The sequence below is a fragment of the Canis aureus genome, chromosome 18, assembly GCF_053574225.1.
Source record: "Canis aureus isolate CA01 chromosome 18, VMU_Caureus_v.1.0, whole genome shotgun sequence".
NCBI classification, from domain to species: Eukaryota; Metazoa; Chordata; class Mammalia; order Carnivora; family Canidae; genus Canis; species Canis aureus.
The window spans coordinates 14,161,018-14,185,462 of NC_135628.1; the positions used below are offsets into that span (position 1 = coordinate 14,161,018).

General features: G+C 33.8%; 1 protein-coding gene and 2 pseudogenes across 2 annotated transcripts in view; all 3 read left to right on the forward strand.

Moving 5' to 3' along the window:
* DPY19L2 (dpy-19 like 2) overlaps nucleotides 1–24,445 on the forward strand; it is a 94,289-nt gene that overhangs the window by 24,323 nt on the left and 45,521 nt on the right. For both annotated transcript variants that reach the window (XM_077856218.1, XM_077856216.1), the window contains exons 7-11: nucleotides 4,033–4,090; nucleotides 5,726–5,817; nucleotides 7,007–7,106; nucleotides 11,781–11,858; nucleotides 12,456–12,542. In XM_077856218.1, the coding sequence (XP_077712344.1) occupies nucleotides 4,033–4,090; nucleotides 5,726–5,817; nucleotides 7,007–7,106; nucleotides 11,781–11,858; nucleotides 12,456–12,542 (415 nt within the window). The remainder of the gene's footprint in view (nucleotides 1–4,032; nucleotides 4,091–5,725; nucleotides 5,818–7,006; nucleotides 7,107–11,780; nucleotides 11,859–12,455; nucleotides 12,543–24,445) is intronic.
* LOC144288268 (putative elongation factor 1-alpha-like 3 pseudogene) lies at nucleotides 20,900–21,723 on the forward strand (annotated as a pseudogene).
* Nucleotides 21,751–22,314, forward strand: LOC144288267 (elongation factor 1-alpha 1 pseudogene; annotated as a pseudogene).

Sequence of the window (24,445 nt, forward strand, 5' to 3'; positions counted from 1 at the left end):
CATTGTACCAGGTATCATATCCAGCCAGCAAGTTAAGAAAAAGTATTAGTAAGTATAAGGGTTGGAAAACTTAAAAAAAAAAAAAAAAAGAAACAAGTGTCTGTATAAGCAGATCATACACATTTATGTAGAAAATCCAAAAGAATCTATGGGTAAAAATTAATATAATAAGGAAATTTATAATGTTACTGAATACAAAAATTTATATTCAGACATTGTAAATCTGTACTTTGATGTTTTAATTGAAAATTTAAAAGGATGCCTTTAAAAAAAAAGCATTGAAAGCATAAAGTTTTTACTTAACAAATATCTGATAAGAAATATATATGACTTCTTTGGGACAATTACAGAACTTTATTGATAGATTTTTAGAAAGGTGTAAATAAATGGAGATCTAAATAAATGAAAGATCTAAATAAATATAAATAATCATGGGTTGGAAGGCAATAATAGAAAATTGAGAATTATTCCAATTGATTTATAGATTCAATACATTGCCCATTTTGTTTGCTTTGGTAAGCTGATTTTAAAATTGTTCAGAAATGCAAAGTGCTTAAAATAGTAGAGACATTCTTGAGCAAGATAGGAGGATTTACTTTAGTAATTGTTTCTCTAATATAAAACTGATGCAAACAAGGCAATGCAATTGTGCCATAGGGATAGGCAAGCAGATCAGTGGAGTAAGGCAGGCCTCAGAAACACTTGTCCATTTAAAGACACTTGATGTAGGATAGAGTGAATATTGTACATCAGTAGATAAGGGCCAGCTTCTCAATAAATGGTGCTGATATAATCGGAAGACGATACAGAACAAAAAGAAGTTGGAACTGTATGAAAATTAAAGTCTAGTAAGATTAAAAATTCAAATATGAAAGACAAAATTATAAAATATAAAATGAAAGACAAAATTATAAAATTATTAATTATAGAATGTTATGTAGAAGAATATATCAGTAAATCAAGATAAGAAAATGTTGGGCAGCCCCAGTGGTGCAGTGGTTTGGCGCCGCCTGCAGCCTGGGGCATGATCCTGGAGACCCAGGATTGAGTCCCATGTTGGGCTCTGCGTGGAGCCTGCTTCTCCCTCTGCCTGTGTCTCTGCCTCTCTGTGTGTGTCTCTATGAATAAATAAATGAAGTCTTTAAAAAAAAAGAAAAGAAAATGTTTTTTTTTTAATCTTAAGAAAACTTAAGAAAAGTTTTACCATTAAGAAGAAAACCAATAAATTTGGTGGGAAGCATTTAAGTTCCTCAAGATAGTACACAATGAAAAGATAAGCCACAAACTGGGGAAAGATATTGCAATGCATATACCCAACATAGTTTCCAGACATTAGAATAATTAATTGATGATTTAATTAATTTATTAAATGCCTACTATGCCCAAAAGCACTACTCTAGGTGCCAGGAATGCAAATAATCTCTGTGCTCTTGGAGTATATATTCTAGAGGGTAGACAAAGACTAAGAAGATAGTCCAATAGAAAACTGTATAAAATATTCATGATCAGACATATATCAGAAGAATTCCAAATTGCCAATATATATATGTAAAGTTGACCACCATCAGAAAAATACAAATTTAAACCACAATGTCGTACTATTTCACATCTACTGCAATGGCAAAAGGAACTTTTATCCATGGCAGATGGGCATATACACTAGTACAACAATTTTGGAAATACTACATAATTTAGTAGAGTTGAAGGTGTACATATCTTCTAACTCTGCAATACCTTTTTAAAGTATATATACTTATAAATATAGAAAACAAACTTGGTGGTTGCCACTTGGGAGAGGAGTGGGGATGGGCAAAATAGGGGGAGGGGAATGAGCGATAACCAGTTATGAAAATGAGTAAGTCACAGGGAGGAAAGGCACAGCACAGGGAATATAGCTGTGTAATTCCCTACAGTACAGAGAATACAGCAAATGGCATTGTAATAGCATTGTGTGGTGACACACGGCAGCTACACTTGTAATCATAGCATCATGTGTAGAGATGTTGAATGATTATGTTGTATACCTGAAACTAATGTAACGTTGCGTGCCAATTACACTAATATATATAGATATGTATGTATATATGCTTAAGAAAGTTTGCCCGTGTATACCAGGATGTACATACAAGAATATAGCAGTAGTTTGCAATAGCTGCAAACAGAAAACAACTCAAATGTCTATCAACAGAGAAGTATACACATTACAGCTCATTAATGCACTGGAATATATGCAATATTGAGAATAAATGAGCTATAGCTACACACATCAACATGGACAAATCTTACAACTATAGTGTTGAATGAATGTAGGCAAGCACAAACTTAAAGATACAACTTTCATTTGTATAAAGTTTAAAAATAGATTAAGTTGTAGTATTGATTTGTGTATAGATGTGGTTCTGTTAATAATAACAAAAATCACATTAGTGGCTGTCTGAAGGGGTGTCAAGTGGGGACTCAGGATGTGATCAATTTTCTATTTCAATGATATATAGTAGTTACAAGTATGTTCACTTTATAATTGTTCTAGAAACAAGACAATTTTATGTACTTTTTAATGTATGGCTTCTAGGAGAACATAAACTCATCAGTATTTTGAAGGAAAAGGATTATTTTTAGATTATGTTGGCAGGCTTTAAAATGTTCTGTTTTTGACATTAGCTCATATTATGCTGTTTTTAAATATGGAAAATGTTATACAAGACTAAGAATGTTTTTTAAATTGATACTTTTCATTGGGAGAGCCTCCCCCCCCCCCCCAAAAAAAAAGGTGATAGTCTTCTCTAAATTGGTTACACAGTTCTGGAATATCAAATACATTCTTAGGCTCCAGACTTTGAGAAGGATATGCAGATACAATAAAAGTTGCCTATAAAAGTGTCACCAACACTGTGAGGAGACTGGAAACGATGGCATATGAGAAACAAAAGAAATAGGAATTGGGGATAAATTTTATTTCTTAGCCTGGCTACTCTCCCCTGTTGATGCTAGCTTAGAAGTCAGCTATTTTATTTATATTCTTCTGGTGGTTAATGATAAAATGTTGACATGCATATCTGACTTTATCAAGTCCAAAATTGATATCTTTTTCCTTCTATCTGATTAATACAAGGAATTTTAGGACACTTTGCTTCAAAACAGCCCCTCACATGTTATAATTATTATCATAGGTTAGTGCGTCCATTACCCCTCCACAGCAGGAAGGCACTATAATTGCTGCTTATGTTACCAGATCTTGCTTAGATTTATGTCCACATGATCCTAACTTTCTGTAGGCTGCAGTTGTTCTGCTTCTCACACCTTCCTCTGTGCAATTTCTTTCTTTTCAAAGGCATCCTTTGAATTTCCCTCAGTGAAAATCTGTTAATGGTAAATCACTTCCCATTAGCTTTCCTTGTTTTGAGCTCATTCCTTCTGTTCTTCAATCATTCATGTGATATTTATTGTCTTCTAAGTGTGAAGCTGTGGCTACAGTGATGACAACATAAAAAAAACAAGGCAACTTTAAGAAATGGTACTTAATCTTTGGTGATTATCAACCATTCAGGATCTGAGTTTTGTATTCTGCATTGTTGTTTCTTTGGGACTCAACCAAAGAATGATTATAATAGTTCAGACACGTCAAAGTCACTTGTAAGTGAAACTGCTGGGCTCTTGTCTTTGTCTCTCAGTCACTGAAATCCAATTAAGAAAAAAAAAAAAAACTGGCTTCCAGAAAATTCAAAGAAATCAATATAGACTTTGAAGTGCGGCCTGCCTGTTAAAAATTTTTACGTTCAGTTATTATGTATTTTATTTAGAAAGTACTTTAAATACAACAAATTATAAAATTCAAATTACTTTATATTGATACCCTATATGCTTGTACATTCAAGATTAAAAACATTAACTACACGCATACTTTGGAAATTTTTTGCATTATTCTATGTGGTTTAGTACTATCGCATTTTAAATATGACTAAATTCTAAGATAATTTGTGAAAAGCTCACTATATTTTTATGAATTATGAATGTATACTCTTTTTTTAACAGTGGGACTCAACTTGGAGGTCTAATTACAGTATTATGCTACTTTTTCAACCATGGAGAGGTTTGTTTTCTAGAAAATAATTTTTAAGAAATAGGAGGGGCTATATAGGAACAAGGAAATATATTCATCAAAACAATATATAATTGCATGTTACTTAGGATCTCACAATATTTTAAAGAACCTTGTGTTGTAAGTTCATATTTTAATCATGCTAATCCACATTTTTACATAATTAGAATTTATGATGTGAAATATCTTGTCTGATTTTTAGTGTCCCTATATTTTGTAGAAAAAGCAAATTCTCTATTTTGTTGAAAGAGGAAATACTGTACTTGCTGAGTTCAGACTCTTTATATAGACATTATCTCATTTACTCCTACCACACGTTTTTGGAAGGTGGTTATTATCCTCACAGTAGAAGATAAGAAATTGAAATTTAGAGTGGTTAAGTTGCTTATGCAAGATTCCACATTTAGTACCTAGGGAAACTGGGCTTCCCATTCTCCATCTGTCTGGCTCAAACACCTTGCTTCTCTTTCATCATGTTGCCTTTTCAATTGCACAAAATGCTGAACTCAAAGTAGAAATTTACTAACTCAGTCCAATGGGATATAGTCCACCTACAAAGAGCTCATAGAAACTTATTTAGAATATGATAGACTCATTCAGCAATATACTGCGTGTGTAACCTGTGCCAGATTCTGTTCCATGCTGAGAGGTGGCAGTGAAAAGTGAGAGAATATGACTGCTAGCTTTGGGAAACAAAATATGTAATATGTTGTGGCACCAGTTACACAGGGTTGAAGTTTTTATCCATTACTACTAGGAAAGAACAATTGGTGAATTTTAGAAAATCAGACAAAGGAGTCATGAAAATTATACATAAATATATAAACTTAAATGTACTGTTGTTTACCAATCTATTTATGTATAGACAAAACTTTTTTTGAGTATGCTAGATTAATTGACTTTCTTATACATACCATAATTCATCTCCTAAACTTCAGTTTTGCTTTTTTTTGGAAGAGAGGTAATAGTTTATGAGAGTTTCAATTCTTTCTAGAATTTTAGAATTCTTGATGTGAAACTTTATACTCACATCTTAGAAATAGTTTAAAAATCTATACAAAAGTGTCAGTGCTTCCATTTATGTATCACATTATTGATTCCAAATATTTCCAGGTGTTTTTAGAAATTTACGGTTGACTCTTTTAAAGGTGTGTTTCACAAATTCAGAGACAATCATAATTACTTGTAGCGACAACTTGTTATGTATAAACTCTCTTGGTGTTTGTGAATGCCCTAGCTGACATTTGGTTAGGGTTTTTTCTGTGCATACATACATGCCAAAGCCCTGGGATGCCAGGGTCATCACTTCAGAGCTGGAATGTGGATCTGGTTTGTCAGTTCCAAAATCCTCACCACTTCTATACCTGCTACCTTGTTTGTCCTTTAGATTTTCTTATGTTTGGCATGATATATTTATCACTTGCTTCTGAACTTGCTATATAATGGCTCTCTACCTAATGCCTATGCCCATTAAGAGAGCTCCAAAAACTGAGAAGCTATCCCAGGCATTTGGAAATTAATGAGCCTAGTATTAAAATTATTAAAACCAGCATACTCATGATTTTTAGATTAATAATATTTATTGCGATGGAACATAAAGTGAAGTGAGCATTTTATTGACTTCAGGCTACCCGTGTAATGTGGACACCACCTCTCCGGGAAAGTTTTTCATATCCGTTTCTTGTACTTCAGATGTGCATTTTAACTTTGATTCTCAGGTAATTTTTCTTTATAAAACAAATATAAATAGATTATAAGTTAAGTTTCTTAAAATATACTCCACCCTATTAAGTTATAATCATCAAATTTAGTTTTCCCTTTATTTTTAGTTACTTTAAAAATAAGAGTATCCAGTTAAGAAAATAAAATTACTGTGTAAACAACTGCTTTCCACTTAAGAGTCTAGACTACAGCTTTTAGGTAATCTAAATTCCTAGCAAGATGCTTTATTTTCCAATTTTTGGAAGTGATTTTAATCTGACCAGTCAGGGGTTTCATGGAATGAAATGCGTTAACTACAACATTTAGGACTGTAGCCTTGAGTACGAGTATGCTGTATACTCCACAACTTAGCCAAAAGGCGCTGTTGTTTGGTAAATATAAAAGAACTGAGAACTTAGTATATTTTGTGATATCACTAAACAATATGAACATTTAAAATTTTTCTTTTGAAAATTTATCTACCATAATATAAGGATTTATCAAAATCCAGTACAACTTTTATAAAAAAGAACAGCTACAGTTTTATTATTTACACTAAATGTTTACATTTCTTTTTTCATATTCTAAGAGATACTGAAACTGTGTGGTAAAAGCTGTTGGGTTACCAATACATCTTTTAATTGTAGACTGGATAGTTTAAACTTCAGTATGCAGCAGTTTATAACTGCATTCTAGAGTTCTTTTTCAGTCATTGTTTTAATTTTTTTCTTTAAAATGTTCTCATGGTAGTTGACTTAATATTTCAGCAACACTTAACACTTTTCTTCATTGCTTTTTGAGATACAAAGGTGGTGGTATGTAAAACTGCTGCTGCTTGTAGAGGCTAAGTATCTTGAGATGGGCAGGCTTAGTTCACACTCTATTTTCGGACCACGTTGCTGGAGTATCAAATTTCTAATACATGCATATGTGAAAGGAAAATAGACATTTATGCTTAATATATTTTATTTACTGACAAACTAGATGCAATATTTAAAGCTGTAATTGAGATTGTTTTATGCTAAGCATTTTTATGACTCAGATATTTTCAGTTCTTTAATGGCCTTTTAAATTTTAACTGTATTTTGTTATCTTACACCAAAAGTAAGGGGTCTTTAGATTTCAACATTTTTCAATTAGCTTTTCTGTTTAGTGATAGGCTACTTTTACAGTAAAAACTTATTGATATTAATTCTCTCTATTAAGGACCTCCAACAATAATAGAAGGCATTTTATTGCACTCTGTCTTTCCAATGTTGCTTTTATGCTTCCCTGGCAGTTTGCTCAGTTTATACTTTTTACACAGGTAAGATGATTTTAAACTAATTTAAGTTGAATGCAAGACAACTTGGTTGTTTTTATAGAAGTTGTATGATGTCATTATGTTTCTGCCCTAATAGATTTTCAAAATGTGGGATAATTATAAAGTTAACATACATGTATGATTTTTTTCAAAAAAATTATGTAATTCTACATTCTATTAATATATTTGTTTAGTTAGGCAGATCTTAACTGCAAAAGACTTTTTCAAACTATTACTTTAATTCACAACTTTTCTTGTTTGTATTTAAGATGATCTCTATAAATTTGCCCGTAGATTTTCCTTTTATCTTAGGAATCATTTTGGATGCCAAGCTACACAACATGGTAAGGGCCAATCCTTCTCTTCATGGTAAAGGTCATCTGCTTCTAATGTAGCCTCTTTTGTTCAAAGAGCAGAATCTTTCTGGACACCATTTCTCAAGAGCTTCAATCATGCATGACATTACTTGAGTGAATTTGAGGCCATTTTCTCTTTCCCCAAACAACTAAGTAACTAATGGCAAGAAGCTGAGCTGGGGAAGTAGAGGGTAAAAGGTCAATTTTGATAAAATTTCATGATACCCAAATTTTACATTAGAACTCCTTTCCACCTAACTAACCATACTAATGATAATAACGTTCTATGTTGGTAGCGAGAAATTGTGCCAAGAAGGCTTGTGCTGATGATCAACAAAAATGAAATTATAACCTCAACTTAATTGGCGCTGCATTTTAAAGTGTTTTCTATGCTCTACTTCCTTATAGTTGGCCTTTCCAGGTTGGTAAACAAAGTCTGTGGTTTCCCTTATTTACGCCTGCCAGCATAGATTTCTAATGTGCATCACTTCCTTGCAAGCACATTTATTAATCCCCTGGTGCTGATGAGACTGTTTAAGTAGCTGTTTGGGTAATTTTGATATTCCTTATTGATTTTCTCTCCATTCAAAAGATGTTCTAGACTTTTAGTTTTCTTTTTCCTTTCATTGATGAGATATAATTGACAAGTAACATTTTGTAAGTTTAAGGTGTACAATGGTATTGATTTAATACACTATTGTATTTCAGTATGATTACCGCCTCAGTGTTACACATATCTATTAGGTCACATAATTGCTATTTCTTTTATGTGGTGAGAGCATTTAACATTTAGCCTCTGAGAACTTTGAAGTCTATAATACAGCATTGACTATAATCACTATGCTGTGTGTTAGACCTCTAGAACTTAAGTAGATCTCTAGTTGTGAATTGGACCCTCTGTCCAGTATCTTTCTTATTCCCCCACCTGTCAGTCCCTCGTAACCACCATTCTACTCTTCGTTTCTACAAGTTGGGCTTTTTTAGATTCCACATGTGATATCATAGTATTCGTCTTTCTCTGTCTGACTTACCTCACTTAGCATAATCCTTTCAAGGTCCATCTATGTTAAATTCTATGCATATAAAATAAGTAATAGGGAATCAAAGGTTTTATGTTCAATTTCAATTTTATGTTTTCAGTGCACAATGCACTCATCTCTGATTTCAGGAACAAAATTGTCCCGAGGACTTGAACTGATTTAAAACTCTTTTGTTTCCTGGAAACAAATTTTGACTCACCCTCAGACCTACTCATCTTGAGGCCAATATCTGCAGGATCATGATGAAACTTTCATCTGGAGGCAGAAAGAGAAGTCATTTTTCTACAGTTTCACAGCAGAATGTTGACTCTGTTGCATGTATTTAAATGAAGGGGCTCTCCTTTCAACCAGCAACTCAAATAACATTTCAGCAACTGAGCAGAATTTTCACCCTTTAAGTGTTTCTCTTAGCCAAAGCTTATTTGTAATACATAAGAAAGGTGGTCTAGACTTGGATATTCTAACAATATTGGTCTATGAGAGGAAAGAAAGAAAGACTAATATATGCTAGACTTCAGTGTTATAGAGTTTATTTCACTTAATCCTCAATGAGTCCAGTCAGATGGTTATTACAGATAAAGACACAAAGGCTCAGAGATTAAATTGAAATCAAGTCTGTCCAATTGCAAAGCTCTTGTATTTTCCAGTTTATTTTGTTGCATCTCTGAGGCCTTTGAACTCTTCTCTATTGAAGATTACACACTTGGCTATATTATCTTACTTCCTTGCAAAAAGGCCTTCAGCTTTCATGCAGCATTAATAAATGTGCATTTGAAGAATATTTCTGTACATTTTATGAAACTATAATTGGGTATACCCTGTTATCTAATTGCTTTCCTATATAAGTACCTATATGACACATTTTTCATAATTAGCATCAAGATTAATTTTCCTCACAAGGTGAATTTATGAACTTCCTTTTAACAACTGCAACTATTCTCCTGGACTCAGCAGGAGACAAGCAGAAAGCAATTGCATTTTTTTTCTCCTAATGCATCTTGAAACCTGTGTTCTAGACTAGTTTCTTCCCCACCTCCCAAGTTTAGATGAAATCTCGGGTGGTTCCATACATATTCCTTTCCTTTTCATTTTGAAGAAAAGTTTCATTTCAGTAAAAAAAATTCTTTTGACATTTAAAAATTTTTGTGTTTTCTGACCCCAGAACTTAATATATATATCCATTTATTTAGTTCTTGTTCCGTCAATGTTATATAGATTTTTAGAGATCTTACAAATGTTTCATTAGATTTGTTATAAGATATTTTCTATTCTTGATGCATTTTAAAAGATTGAATATTTTATATTTGTTATATATATAGCTCTACATGTGTTAATTAGGCAAAGTCTATTAATTGTGATATTTACACTTTTAGATATCTACTACTTTTCTTCATTTATTTCAGTTACTAGAGGAAGAATGTGCTAAAATCTTTCACTTTAACAGTTGATTAGTCTATGTCTACTTTTAGTTCTGTAAATTCTTTAAATATTTTGAGGCAGTATTATGATGTGCACAATTGTTAAATATTCTTTTTATTTTTATGTAATGTGCCTTAAAATGTGTATGTGTGTGGTAAGAACACTTAACATGAGACATCCCCTCCTTCATAGATTTGTAAGTGCAGATAGAGTACAATATTGTTATCTATAGGCACAGTGTTGTGCAGCAGACTTCTAGAGTTTGTTGATACTGCATAACTGAAATTTTATATGCAATAATTAGCAACTTCCCATTTCCTCCCCTCCACCCAGCCCCTGGCTATCACTATTCTATTCTTTGCTTCTATGAGTTTGACTATTCTAAATACCTCATGTAAATAGAATCATGTAGTTTTTGTCCTATGACCAACTTATTTCATTTAGCCGAATGCCTCATTCATATTTTCCATATTACAGGATTTCCCTCTTTTTAAAGGCTAATGATATACCATTGTAGGTATTTGACTCAGTTTTTAATCCATTTATATATTGATCATCATTTAGGTTATTTCTACATCTTGGATATATAAATAGTGCCACAGTAAATATAAGAGTGCTAATATCTCTTCAAGATTCTCTTTTCATTTCTTAAAAAATAAATGCCTAGAAATGTGATTGCTGGATTATATGATAGTTTTATTTTTAAATTTTTGAGAAACCTTCATATTGTTTTCCATAGTGGCTGTACAATTTTGCATACAGAACTGTGTGAAAGGGGGATCCCTGGGTGGCGCAGCGGTTTAGCGCCTGCCTTTGGCCCAGGGCGCGATCCTGGAGACCCGGGATCGAATCCCACGTCGGGCTCTCGGTGCATGGAGCCTGCTTCTCCCTCTGCCTATGTCTCTGCCTCTCTCTCTCTCTCTGTGTGACTATTATAAATAAATAAAAAAAAATTAAAAAAAAAAAAAAAAAAAAAGAACTGTGTGAAAGGGTTCCCTTAATACTTGTTGCCTGTTTTTTGATAATAATCATCCTAATGGATGTGAAATAGCATATCATTGTGGTTTTAATTTGTATTTCACTGATAATTAGTGACATTGAACATTTTTTGTGTATCTATTAGCTATTTGCATATCTTCTTTGGATAAATACCTGTGCAATTCCTTTGCCTATTTTTTAATAAAGTTACTTATCTTTTCCTAGAGTATTATGAGTTCTTTACATACTTGGGATATTAACCTCTTATCAGATACATATTCTGCAAATATTTTCTGCCATTCTACAGATTGCCTGTTTAATCTGTCAATCATTTCCTTTGCTGTGCTTCCAGTAGACAGATAAAGGCGCTAGCAATCTTGAGTCACCCTTCTGCAATGAGAGAATGAGCTAATTCAAAGGTGGGCTTCAGTCTTCCTGAGGGCTCCTTGATTTCTGTTTCTCTCATAATATATAGCCAAAACCAAAGCTCGGGGACTTAGCAGAGAGATCTCATTCTTGATGTGCCCTAAGTACTGGGTCAATCGAAATCTCTCAATTGCCTCTATTAGAATCTGCTATTGGAATTGGTAGATGTCTCTGGGATAAAAGCAACTTAAAATATCTTATTCATCACTGTAGATTTTCATCTCTTCTATGTTTTTACCTTCCTAATTCTTTTTAGATTTGTTTGTAATCTGTGCTTTCATGCAGGTTTTGAAATATTCTTCCAAGTATTCTAGTTCTTAATGATAAGGTTGGTTCAGATTATTTTGACTATAATTATTGGAAATAAACTCTACTCTTAATGTTTACTTTTCTTATGAGTAGTGAAGTATTTGTTTTTCACTTTTTTCATGTTTGCTTTTTAATTATTTTTATTTCAGATAGCTTCATTATTTCCCATGTATGTTGTGGGGTACATTGAGCCAAACAAATTTCAGAAGATCATTTATATGAACATGGTAACATTTTTAATATTTATAAGTCAAATATTAAAATCTCAGAATTTATAAAACTGAACTGTTTTGTGGGATACCTCTTTGCAAGTAATATTTCATTAATATATATGATGTTGATATTATCCAGGAATGATTATATTGTTATATATTTGTAATATTCAGATGTTTTATGTTCTGTGAAACTTAAAAAAATTTTTAATGTTTTACTTATAATTATTGTCACTACTTTTGAAACAGCCTTTTAGCACTTTGGATTAATATGACATTGTAAAAATAAAATTAGAAAATTATGAAAAGATTAGAAAAGACTTATGACTAAGTCTTTCTTATTATATCACTCCATTTTTTAATCAAAAATGTATCTTTTCTATTTTCTTTATATCAAGTTTTAGGTAGAGAAAAAGATAAATTCTGTATATATTTTATGGTGTTGAAAATACTTAGAACATATTAGTGTGTTGAAATTCTATTATCATTTGACCATTATTAATCTTATTTATACATATAAAGTTTGTATTAGAAATGAATGTGACTGTTAACAAAGTATGCATTATACTATATTTCTAATAACAATAAAACAGATGTTTCCTTAATTTGCAGGTTTCAGTTCTCCTTTGTTTTGTGTTGATGTTTGGAAATCCAATGTATTTATCTTCTTATTATTCTTCATCTTTGCTAATGACATTGGTAAGTGTTTGCTAAGCTCATGATTTTTTTTTAACTCTCAAATAGTAGGTTTATACATGTAGTATAAGTTTCGGAGAATAAACAGTGCCCTTCCCTGATTATTGTGCATGTGAAAACCTTTTCCCAAATAATACTTTTTCTCTGTCTCATCCTTGAAAAATGAACAGAATACAAAGTTTCTCTCTTTAAGGTAATGCCCAAGTAAATATTTTTAAAAACAATCATAAGGTAATAAGACTTACTTTTAAAATATGCCATAATTTATTATAAAAATTAGTTATTTTGTTCTACATCAATTTAGTACACTAAATAGTTATTGCAATGACACTGCCATTGCCCAAAACATTTTTGGAACTCCTCTCAAATGCCTTCACAGACTGTGGTGCATTCTTTTGAAGATCTTCATTGGTGGCAAATATTCATCTTTCAAGATTGGATTTAATTTTTGGAAATGACCAAAGTCTTGTAAACAAGATGGGTAATTAGATCTTGGGTAATACAAATCTTGATCAAAATATGGTGGGACAATAATTAGATTGATTTTCTTGGCCAACTAAATTATCTCTAAAGACAATTTAGAAAGAGGAGTTTCAAAATGTTTTGAGCAATGGCAACATGATTAGAATAATGTATAGTCTCCTTATGTGACTTACATTCATAGAATAACACTCATTTGGATATATATTTAGAATATATATCCAAATATAGTTCAATATAATTGTAGTTATATATATATAGTTATTGTAGTTATATATATATAACTATATATATATAGTTCAATATAATTGTAGTTCAATATAATTGTTTTATTGTTTATAGTCGCACTTCTAATATTCATGAGCCAGAACATAGAGTGTTTTTCTCCACTGAAATGTTTCTGGGGTATTCTCCTTCCACAATGATCAGAAATGATATAAACCATAGTAATACCAAAATATGGCACTTTTCCATATATGGTACATTGATTAATTCTTGAGATTGTCCCATATTTTAACATTTTGCTCCCCAAGCTTTTTGTGTTTGGCCTCATAGTAAGTAATCCCTCCCTTTTCACTCTCCCAAAAACCATTTTCAACATTTGATCAAACTTTATTAGCATTACAAAGTAGGGGACTTGCAATCATCTACCTCTTTTTGTGAAAACAGTTTATTTTAATATATAGCACAGATATAGAAAACTGCATAAAACAAATGTTTTATATACTTCTGTATTGACCAGTATTAATAGGTACTAATTAATGAACTGTTATTTAACATTTTTAAACTACCGTCAAGTCAAATTAGAACTTTTCTAACCATTCTAGAAGCCTTTTATGTGCCCTGCCCTAATTATAACTCCCTTGCACTGGTCTAAAGCAGGAATAATTATCTTAACTACGTTAATTTCTCCTAACTGTCCTTTGTAGTTTCATCTGTTTTCATTTTTATCTACAGATTTCCCATGTATATTCCTGGTTTTATTTCTAAGAAATTTGTTAAGAGTTCAGGTCATTGAACATGCGGAAGGTTCTGTGCTCTAGATTTTGCTCTTTGAATCCCCATGATGTAGCTTTATGTCTTCCTTTGCCTTTTTTTATTTATAATACTATTGATCTTCAAACAGTGCAGGGGATAGGGACATCAAACCCCCGTGCAATTGAAAATCCACATATAATTTTTTATTCCCTCCAAACTTGACTACTTATAAGTAATGTTGACTGGAAGCCTTGCTGATAACACAGTTGATTAATATGTATTTTGTATGTTATAGGCTTTATGTATTATATACTTTATTCTTAAAGTAAGCTCTAGAGGAAAGAGAATGTTATTAAGGAAATCATAAGGAAGAGAAAATGCATTTACAGTACTGTATTTGTCAAAAGAAATCTGTATATAAGTTGATCTATGTGGTTAAAACCCATGTTGTTCAAGAGTCAACTGTACATTAATAATTGTATCTAAAACTTGGGTAGGTTCATGTTTGATCCCTTTTACAAGTCTATAGTATTTCATCAGGAGGCATTTAATATTTGGTGCCTCTCTTTTTATGGTGGCAGCCATCAGTGCTTAGTACCAGATCCGTTAATTCAATAGGGATTTCAAAATGGTTATATATCAGTTGTTCACTTATAATTTATCTAGGAAAATAAAGCATATGTCTAAATGAGGGAAGTTGGGAGGAAGTAGAAAAATATTTGAAGAAATAATGGCCAAAAGTTTTCTAAATATGATGAAAATGATCAAATGAGATAGGAAGAATTTTATTGAATCCCAGTATAAGAAACTGAGAGGAAGCTGTAATAAGACACATATAATCAAGTGGCTCAAAATTTGTGATAAAAGGAAAATCTTAAGAACAGTCAGTGAAGTAAGACATATTAAATATAAAAAAAAGGTAAGGATGTCAGCACATTTTTCATAAGAAAAAATGCAAGCAATAAAACAGTCGAACAACGTCTTTTTTAAATAAAAAAACTATAGTAAATCTACAATTCTGTATCCAGCGACATATCTTTCAAAATTTCAAAAATGAAGGCAATATGGTATCACTTACCTCTCAAATTCCCCCTCATGATCCAGTAGTTGTTTATCTCTTTCTCAGCTACTGTATTCTCCATCATTTTATCTTCCATATCACTAATTCTTTCTTCTGTCTCATTGATCCTAGTACTTAGAGCTTCCATTTATGATCACATCTCATTAATAGCCTTTTTGATTTTGAATCAATTAGATTTTAGTTATTTTATTTATTTATTTATTTATTTTATTCCCCTAGAAAGGGATTCTCTTGTGTCTTCTATGTTTTTTTCAAGCCCAACTAGTATCTTTATAATCATTATTCTGAACTCCAGTTCTGACATCTTATTTATATCTATACTGATTAGGTCCTTGGCAGTCAGTACTGACTCTTATTATCTTTTTTTGAGGTGAGTTTTTCCATCTTGTCATTCTCTCCAGAGAAGAATAGATGAATGAGAGAACAAAATGCTAAAATGGCAACGTGACCCCAGAGAAATGTACACTAAGCAAATCAGAAGAAATTCCAAACCAAGAACAAAAAAAGAGAATATAATTAGACAGGTGAACAGAATAGAGCAATACACTGGATCTTGTATATATTTTGGTTGGCCTGTTAGAAAACTAAATCCCAAAATTGTAGAAAAGAAAGCTTTCATATGTAAAAAAATTAAATACAATGAAAGGATAGAATGTAACTGTAAAAAATGAAAATTAAAAGACAAAGAAGGATATAGACAGGTGAACAGAATAGAACAATATACTATATTTTGAGTGTATTTTGGTCAGTTTATTAGAAAAACTACATCTCAAAATTGTAAAGAAAGAAAAACATATATACAGAAATAAAATCAAATACATTGAAAGGATAGAATGTAACTGTAAAAATGAAACTTAAAAAAGACTTAAATGAAACAGAAAGAAACACACAAAAAAAAAGAAGTAAAAAAAGAAAAAAAGCAAATATGATCAGACAGATGAAGAGAACAGAGCCATACACTAGATTCTGGATGTATTTTGGTCTGTTAGAAGAAACTGCATCCCTGAATTGTAAAGAAAAAATAGCTTATATACATAGAAAAATAAAATTAAATACAATGAAAGGATAGAATGTAACTATAAAATGAAAATTTAAAAAGATTTTAAAAGTTGATAAAGCGAAACTATATTAGAATAATTGGGATCCCAGAAGAAAAGGAAGGAGTTTGCGGGGGGTGGGGTGGGGGGGTGGAGCAGAATGTATATTGGAGCAAATTATAGCAGAGAACTTCTCTAATCTGGGGAAGGAAACAGACATCCAAGACCAGGAAACACAGAAAACCCTCTTCAAAATCAATAAAAATAGGTCAACACACCAACATAAAATAGTGAAACTTGCAAATCTCAGAGATAAAGAGAAAATTTGCTGAAAGCAGCTCTAGACAAGATGTCTGTAACTTACAGGGGTAGGAACATTAGACTGTCATCAGACCTCTCCACAGGGACCTGACAGGCCAGAAATAACTGGCATGATATATTCAGGTGTTAAATGAGAAAAATATGCAGCCAAGAATACTTTCTCCAGCAAGGAAGTCATTCAAAATAGAAGGAGAGATAAAAGGAAACTAAAAGAATTTGTGATCACCAAACCAGCCCTACAAGAAATATTAAAAGGAATCCTTTAGGCAAAGAGAGAACCCAAAAGTAACATAGACCAGAAAGGAACAGAGACAATATACAGAAACAGTGACATTACAAGTAATACAATGGCACTAAATTCATATCTTTGAATAGTTACTCTGAATGTAAATGGGCTGAATGCCCCAATCGAAAGACACAGGGTATCAGATTGGATAAAAAAGCAAGACCCATCAATATGCTGTCAGCAAGATACTCATCTTAGACCCATACAGATCCTAGATTTAAAGTGAGGGGGTGGAAAACCATTTATCATGTGACTAGACATCAAAAGAAAGCTGGGGTGGCAATCCTTCTATCAGACAAATTAGACTTTAAACCAAAGACAGTAATAAGAGATGAAGAAGGACTCTATATCATAATTAAAAGGTCTATTCAGAAATAAAATCTAACAGTTGTAAATATTTATGCCCCTAACATGGGAGCAGCCAATTATACAAGCCAATTAATAACATTAAAGAAACACGTGGATAATAATATAGTAATAGAAGGGGACTTTATTTATTTATTTATTTTTAATTTATTTTTTATTGGTGTTCAATTTACTAACATACAGAATAACCCCCAGTGCCCGTCACCCATTCACTCCCACCCCCCGCCCTCCTCCCCTTCTACCACCCCTAGTTCATTTCCCAGAGTTAGCAGTCTTTACGTTCTGTCTCCCTTTCTGATATTTCCCACACATTTCTTCTCCTAGAAGGGGACTTTAACACCCACTCACTACAATGGACAGATCATGTAAGCAGATCAACAAGGAATCAAGGGCTTTGAATGACACACTGGATCAGAAGGACTTCACAGGTATATTCAGAACATTCCATCCTAAAGCAACAGAATACACATTTTTCTTGAATGCACATAGAACATTCTCCAGAATAGATCACATACTGGGTTACAAATCAGGTCTTAACTGGTACTAAAAGATTGGGATCATTCCCTGCATATTTTTGGACCACAATACTTTGTGGTTTTGTTTGTTCGTTTGTTTGTTTTTTGTTGTTTTTTTGTTTTGGACCACAATACTTTGAAACTGGAACTCAATCACAAGAGGAAATTTGAAGAGAACTCAAATGCATGGAGGCTCAAGAGCATCCTACTAAAGAATGAATGGGTCAACCAGGAAATTTAAGAAGAATTGTTTAAAATCATGGAAACAAATGAAGATGAAAGCACAACTGTTCAAAACCTTTGGAATGCAGCAAAGGCGGTCCTAAGAGGGAAGTGTATAGCAAAACAAGCCTTTCTCAAGAAACAAGAAAGGTCTCAAATGCATAACCTAACCTTACACCTAAAGGAGCTGGAAAAAAGAATCGCAGATAAAGCCTAAACCCAGCAGAAGAAAAGATAATAAAGATTAGAACAGAAATCAATGAAATAGAAACCAAAAGAACAAATCAATGAAACCAAGAGCTGGTTCTTTGAAAGAATTAATAAGATTGATAACCCTCTGACCAGACTTATCAAAAAGAAGAGAGAAAGGATTTAAATAAATAAAATCATGAAAGAGGAGCAATCACAACACCAAAGGAATTATAAGAACATATCATGAGCAACTGTATGCCAACAAATTAAGCAATCTGGAAGAAATGGATGCATTCCTAGAAACCTACAAAATAACCAAAACTGAAACAGGAATAAATAGAAAACCTGAACAGACCCATAACCAGCAAGGAAATTGAAGCAGTCATCAAAAATCTCCCAACAAACAAAAGTCCAGGGCTGGATGGCTTCCTAGGAGAAATCTACCAAACATTTGAAAAAGAATACTGCAGCATCCTTTCTTGATTAAAACTCTTGACAGTGTAGGAATAGAGGGAACATACCTCAATATCATAAAGCCATCTATAAGAAGCCCATAGCAAATAGCAATCTCAATGGGAAAGAACTGAGAGCTGTCCCCCTATGGTCAGGAATACAGCAAGGATGTCCAGTATCACCACCGCTATTCAACATAGTACTAGAAATCCTAGCCTCAGCAACAGACAACAAAAAGAGAAAAAAGGGATCTGAATTGGCAAAGAAGTAGTCAAACTCTCACTCTTTGCAGATGACTCAGGTCATGTCATCTCTTTATGGAAACCCCAAAAGACTCCACCCGAAAATTGCTAAAACTCATACAGGAATTCAGCAAAGTGGCAGGATATAAAATCAGTGCACAGAAATAAGTTGCATTTCTATATACTGACAATAAGACAGAAGAAAGAGAAATTAAGGAGTCCATCCCATTTACAATTGCACCCCAAAGCATAAGATACATAGGAATAAACCGAACCATAGGATCTGTACTCAGAAAACTCTAGAACATTTGTGAAAGAAATTGAGTAAGACACAAAGAAATGGAAAAGCATTCCATGCTCATTGATTGGAAGAAGAAATATTGCTAAAATGTCTAAGCTACCTAGAAAAATCTAAATATTCAATGCAACACTTATCAGAATAGCATCAACTTATTTCACAGAGTTGAACAAAAAATCCTAAAATTTGTTTGGAACCAGAAAAGACCCCAAATAGACAAAGGAATGTTGAAAAAGAAAACCAAAACTGATGGCATCACAATTCTGGTCTTCAAACTCTACTACAGCGCTGTAATCATCAAGACAGTATGGTACTGGCACAAAAATAGACATATAGATCAATAGAACAGAATAGAGAACCGAGAAATAGACCCTCAACTCTATGGTCAACTCATGTTCAACAAGGAAGGAAAGAATATTCAATAGGGAATAAGATAGTCTCTTCAAGAAATGGTGTTGGGAAAATTGAACAGCCACATGCAGAAGAATGAAACTGGACCAATTACTCATCCCATACACAAAGATAGACTCAAAATGGATGAATGACCTAAATCTGAAACAGGAATCCATCAAAATCCTAGAGGAGAACACAGGCAGCAGAGTCTTTGACCTCGGCCACAGCGACTTCTTGCTAGACATGTCTCCAAAGGCAAGAGAAACAAAAGCAAAAATAAACGACTGAGACTTTATCAAGATAAAAAGTTTCTACACAGCAAAGGAAACAGTCAACAAAACTAAAAGGCAACCTGCAGAATGGGAGAAGATATTTGCAAATGACATATCAGATAAAGGGCTAGTATCCAACATCTATGAAGAACTTATCAAACTCAATATCCAAAGAGCAAATAATCCAATCAAGAAATGGGCAGAAAACATAGACATTTCCCCAAAGTAGACGTACAAATGGCCAACAGACACATGAACGTGCTCAACATCACTCTGCATCAGGGAAATACAAATCAAAACCACAATGAGATGCAGAATGGTTAAAATTAACAAGTCAGGAAGCAATAGATGTTGGTGAGGATGCAGAGAAAGACACCTTGTCCACTGTTGGTGGGAATGCAAGCTGGTGCAGCCACTCTGGAAAACAGTATGGAGGTCCTCAAGTTTGAAAATAGGGTTACCCTATGAGCCAGCAATTGCACTACTGGGTATTTACCCCAAAGATACAAATGTAGTGATCCAAATAGACACCTGCTGGGGATCCCTGGGTGGCTCAGCAGTTTTGCGCCTGCCTTTGGCCCAGGGTGTGATCCTGGAGTCCTGGGATCGAGTCCCACATTGGGCTCCCTGCATGGAGCCTGCTTCTCCCTCTGCCTGTGTCTCTGCCTCTCTCTCTCTCTCTGTGTGTGTGTGTTTCTCATGCGTAAATGAATAAAATCTTTAAAAAACAAAAAGCCCCCCAAAAAACCAAGTAGGCACCTGTACCCCAATGTTCTTAGCAGCAATGTCCACCATAGCCAAACTATAGAAAGAGTGAGGTTGTCCATTGATGAATAAAGAAAATGTGATATATATTGATATATCAATATGATATGTATTAATATGATATATATATCATATCTATATATATCCACACACAATGGGCTATTACTCAGCTATAAAAAAAATGAAATCTTGCTCTTGCCATTTGCAACAACGTGGGTGAGGATGTTATGCTAAGGATGAGAGGATGTTATGCTAAGTGAAAGAAGTCAAGCAGAGAGAAGACAATTATATGATCTCACTCATATGTGGAATTTAAGAAACATAACAGAGGATCATAAGGGAAAAGAGGAAAAAATAAAACAATATGAAATCAGGTAGAGAGAGAAACCATGAGAAACTCTTAAATATAGTAAACAAACTGCTTTTTTGCAATGGGTTTGCCGTCAGAACACAGGTGTGAAAACCACCGCTAAACCTAAACCAAAATGGGAAAGGAAAAGACTCACAACAACATTGTCGTCATTGGACACGTAGATTTGGGCACATCAACCACTACTGGCCATCTGATCTACAAATGTGGTGGGATCGACAAAAGAACTACCGAAAAATTTGAGAAGGAGGCTGCTGAGATGGGAAAAGGCTCCTTCAAGTATGCCTGGGTCTTGGATAAACTGAAAGCTGAATGAGAAAGTGGTATCACCATTGATATCTCCCTGTGGAAATTCGAGACCAGCAAGTACTATGTGACCATCATTGATGCCCCAGGACACAGAGACTTTATCAAAAACATGATGACAGGCACATGTCAGGCTGACTGTGCTGTCCTGATTGTTGCTGCTGGTGTTGGTGAATTGGAAGCAGGTATCTCCACGAATGGGCAGACCTGTGAGCATGCCCTTCTGGCTTACACACTGGGTGTAAAACAACTAATTGTTGGTGTTAACAAAATGGATTCCACTGAACCACCCTACAGCCAGAAGAGATACGAGGAAATCGTTAAGGAAGTCAGCACCTACATTAAGAAAATTGGCTACAACCCCAACACAGTAGCATTTGTGTCAATTTCTGGTTGGAATGGTGACAACATGCTGGAGCCAAGTGCTAACATGCCTTGGTTCAAGGGATGGAAAGTCACCCCTAAAGACGGGAATGCCAGTGGAACCACACTGCTTGAGGCTCTGGATTGCATCCTGCCACCAACTCATCCAGCTGATAAGCCCTTGCAGCTGCCTCTCCAGGACGTCTACAAAATTGGTGGTATTGGTACTGTCCCAGTGGGTTGAGTGGAGACTGGTGTTCTTAAGCCTGGCATGGTGGTCACCTTTGCTCCAGTCAATGTTACAGCTGAAGTAAAGTCTGTTGAAATGCACCATGAAGCTTTGAGTGAGGCTCTTCCTGGGGACAGTGTGGACTTCAATGTCAAGAACGTATCTGTCAAAGATGTTCGTTGTGGCAACGTGGCTGGTGACAGCAAAAATGACCCACCGATGGAAGCAGCTGGCTTCATGGCTCATGTGATTATACTGAACCATCCAGGCCAAATCAGTACTGGATATGCACCTGTGCTGGACTGTCACACAGCTCACATTGCTTGCAAGTTTGCTGAGCTGAAGGAAAAGATAGATCATCATTCTGGAAAAAAGCTGGAAGATGGTCCTAAATTCTTGAAATCTGGGGATGCTGCCATTGTTGATATGGTTCCTGGCAAACGTATGTGTGTTGAGAGCTTCTCTGACTATCCTCCTCTGGGCCGTTTTGCTGTTCGTGACATGAGACAGACGGTTGCTGTGGGTGTCATCAAAGCAGTGGACAAGAAGGCAGCTGGAGCTGGCAAAGTCACCACGTCTGCCCAGAAAGCTCAGAAGGCTAAATGAATATTATCCCCAATATCTGCCACCCCAGTCTTAATCAGTGGTGGAAGAAGGGTCTCAGAACTGTTTGTGTCAATTGGACATTTAAGTTTAATAGTAAAAGACTGGTTAATGATAACAATGCATCGTAAAACCTTCAGAAGGAAAGAATGTTTTGTGGACTTTTTTTTGTGTGTGTGTGTGCGTGTGTGGCAGTTTTATTGGTTTTTAAAATCAGTGCTTTTTAATGGAAACAACTTGACCAAAAATCTGTCACAGAATTTTGAGACCCATTAAAATAAAAGTTTAATGAGAAAAAAAAAAAAAAGAAACAGGGTCAGTGGAGGAGAGAAAGGTTGGAGGGACGGGGTAACAGGATGATGGGCGTTAAGGAGGGCACATGATGTAATGAGCACTGGGTGTTATATAAGACTGATGAATCACTGACCTCTACCTCTGAAACTAATAATACATTATATGTTAATTAATTGAATTTAAATTTAAAAATTTTTAAATGGAACAAAAAACAAAAATTAAGGCAAAATAAAGACTTTATGACTAGTAGATTTTCATTAAAATAAATGTTAAAGGAGGTCCTTCAGATGGAAGGAATAAAATATTAAATGTAACTCTGGCTCTACAAAAATGAAGGGCACTGGAAATGGTAGCTCAAGCTAAATATGTAGGGTTTTCCTACCATTTTTAACCATATGGATGGACCTTGAAGGCAGGATGTTGTATAAAATAAGAGAAAGACAAATACTATCTTTCCATTTGTGTCTTTGGTTTCTTTCAGGAATGTTTTGTAGTTTTCAGTGTATTATGTCTTTCACTTCTTTGAGTTTATTCTTAATATTCTTTTTGAGGCTACTGTAAATGGGAGTGTTTTCTTAATTTTTCAGAGTGTTGATTGTTAGTGTGTAGAAATGCAACATATTTTTGCATATTGATTTTGTATCCTGCTACTTTACAGAATTTTTTGTATTCTAACAGTTTGTGTGTATGTTCGCATAATCTTTAGTGTTTTCTACATGGAAAACCACATCATCTAAAATAGAGATAATTTTACATCTTCCTTTATAATTTTTATGCCTTTTATGTTTTTCCTTGCTTTGTTACTGTAGCTAGGACTTCCAGTATTGAATAGAAATGGTGAAAGTTGGTATCCTTGCCTTGTTCCTCATCTTAGAGTAAAAGCATATAGTTTTTCACCATTCAGTAAGATGTTGGCTGTGGGATTTTCAAATATTCTGTTGAGGTAATTTCCCTCTGTTCCTAGTTTGTTGAGAGTTTTTATGATAGGATGTTGAATTTTATCCAATGCTTTCCTGCATCTATTGAGTTGATCTTGTGATTTTTAATCCCTCATCCTGTTAATGTAGCACATGACATTAAATGATTTGCATATGCTGAACCAACCTAATATTGCAAGATGTATCTCACTTAATCATGGTGTGTGATCCTTTTAATGTATGCTGTTAAATCTGGTTTAAGTTATAACTTTAAAGATTTTAATAAGATCTTGAATAACTTTTTAATCTGTATCTACATCCCACTTACTGGAAAACCAAAAGGGCACCCCAGATTCCAGAGGTATGCCGTGGAAAGGGGTGGGGGCCACATTTCAGACAGCCTTGAAATATTTTAAAAGGAAGAAACATCCTTTACTTTCATATTACATTCTTACACTCCTGCCTTAAATCCAATATGATCTCAGAGATCGTGTCTCGGGGATGTGTGTGTTCTTTTTGTCAGATATAGTTGATAAGAATCTTAAATGCTTGTTTTGCACTATCACTTAGTACCTTGTATGACCAAGTTGTTAAGGGAATAGTACAGTCCAATTCAAGCAGAGAAACTGACTTGTCGGTGGCTAAAATTAATCATGGATGAACTAGAGGTAGCAGGTTAACTAAATGTAAGTAGACTGTAGATATTTGTGTTTTATATCAAACTGTTTATAATGTGTGTATGTATATATAATTGTTCACTGTAAAAAAAAATGACCGAAATGGTGTTTTTTTTTTTGTTTTGTTTTGTTTTTAAAAAAGAGTTAAGAGTTGTTAAGAGTTTTTGCACTTATGTTCATCAGGGATATTAGTCTATAGGTTAGTTTTTTTTGTAGTGTCCTTGTCTGGCTTTGGTTATCAGGGTC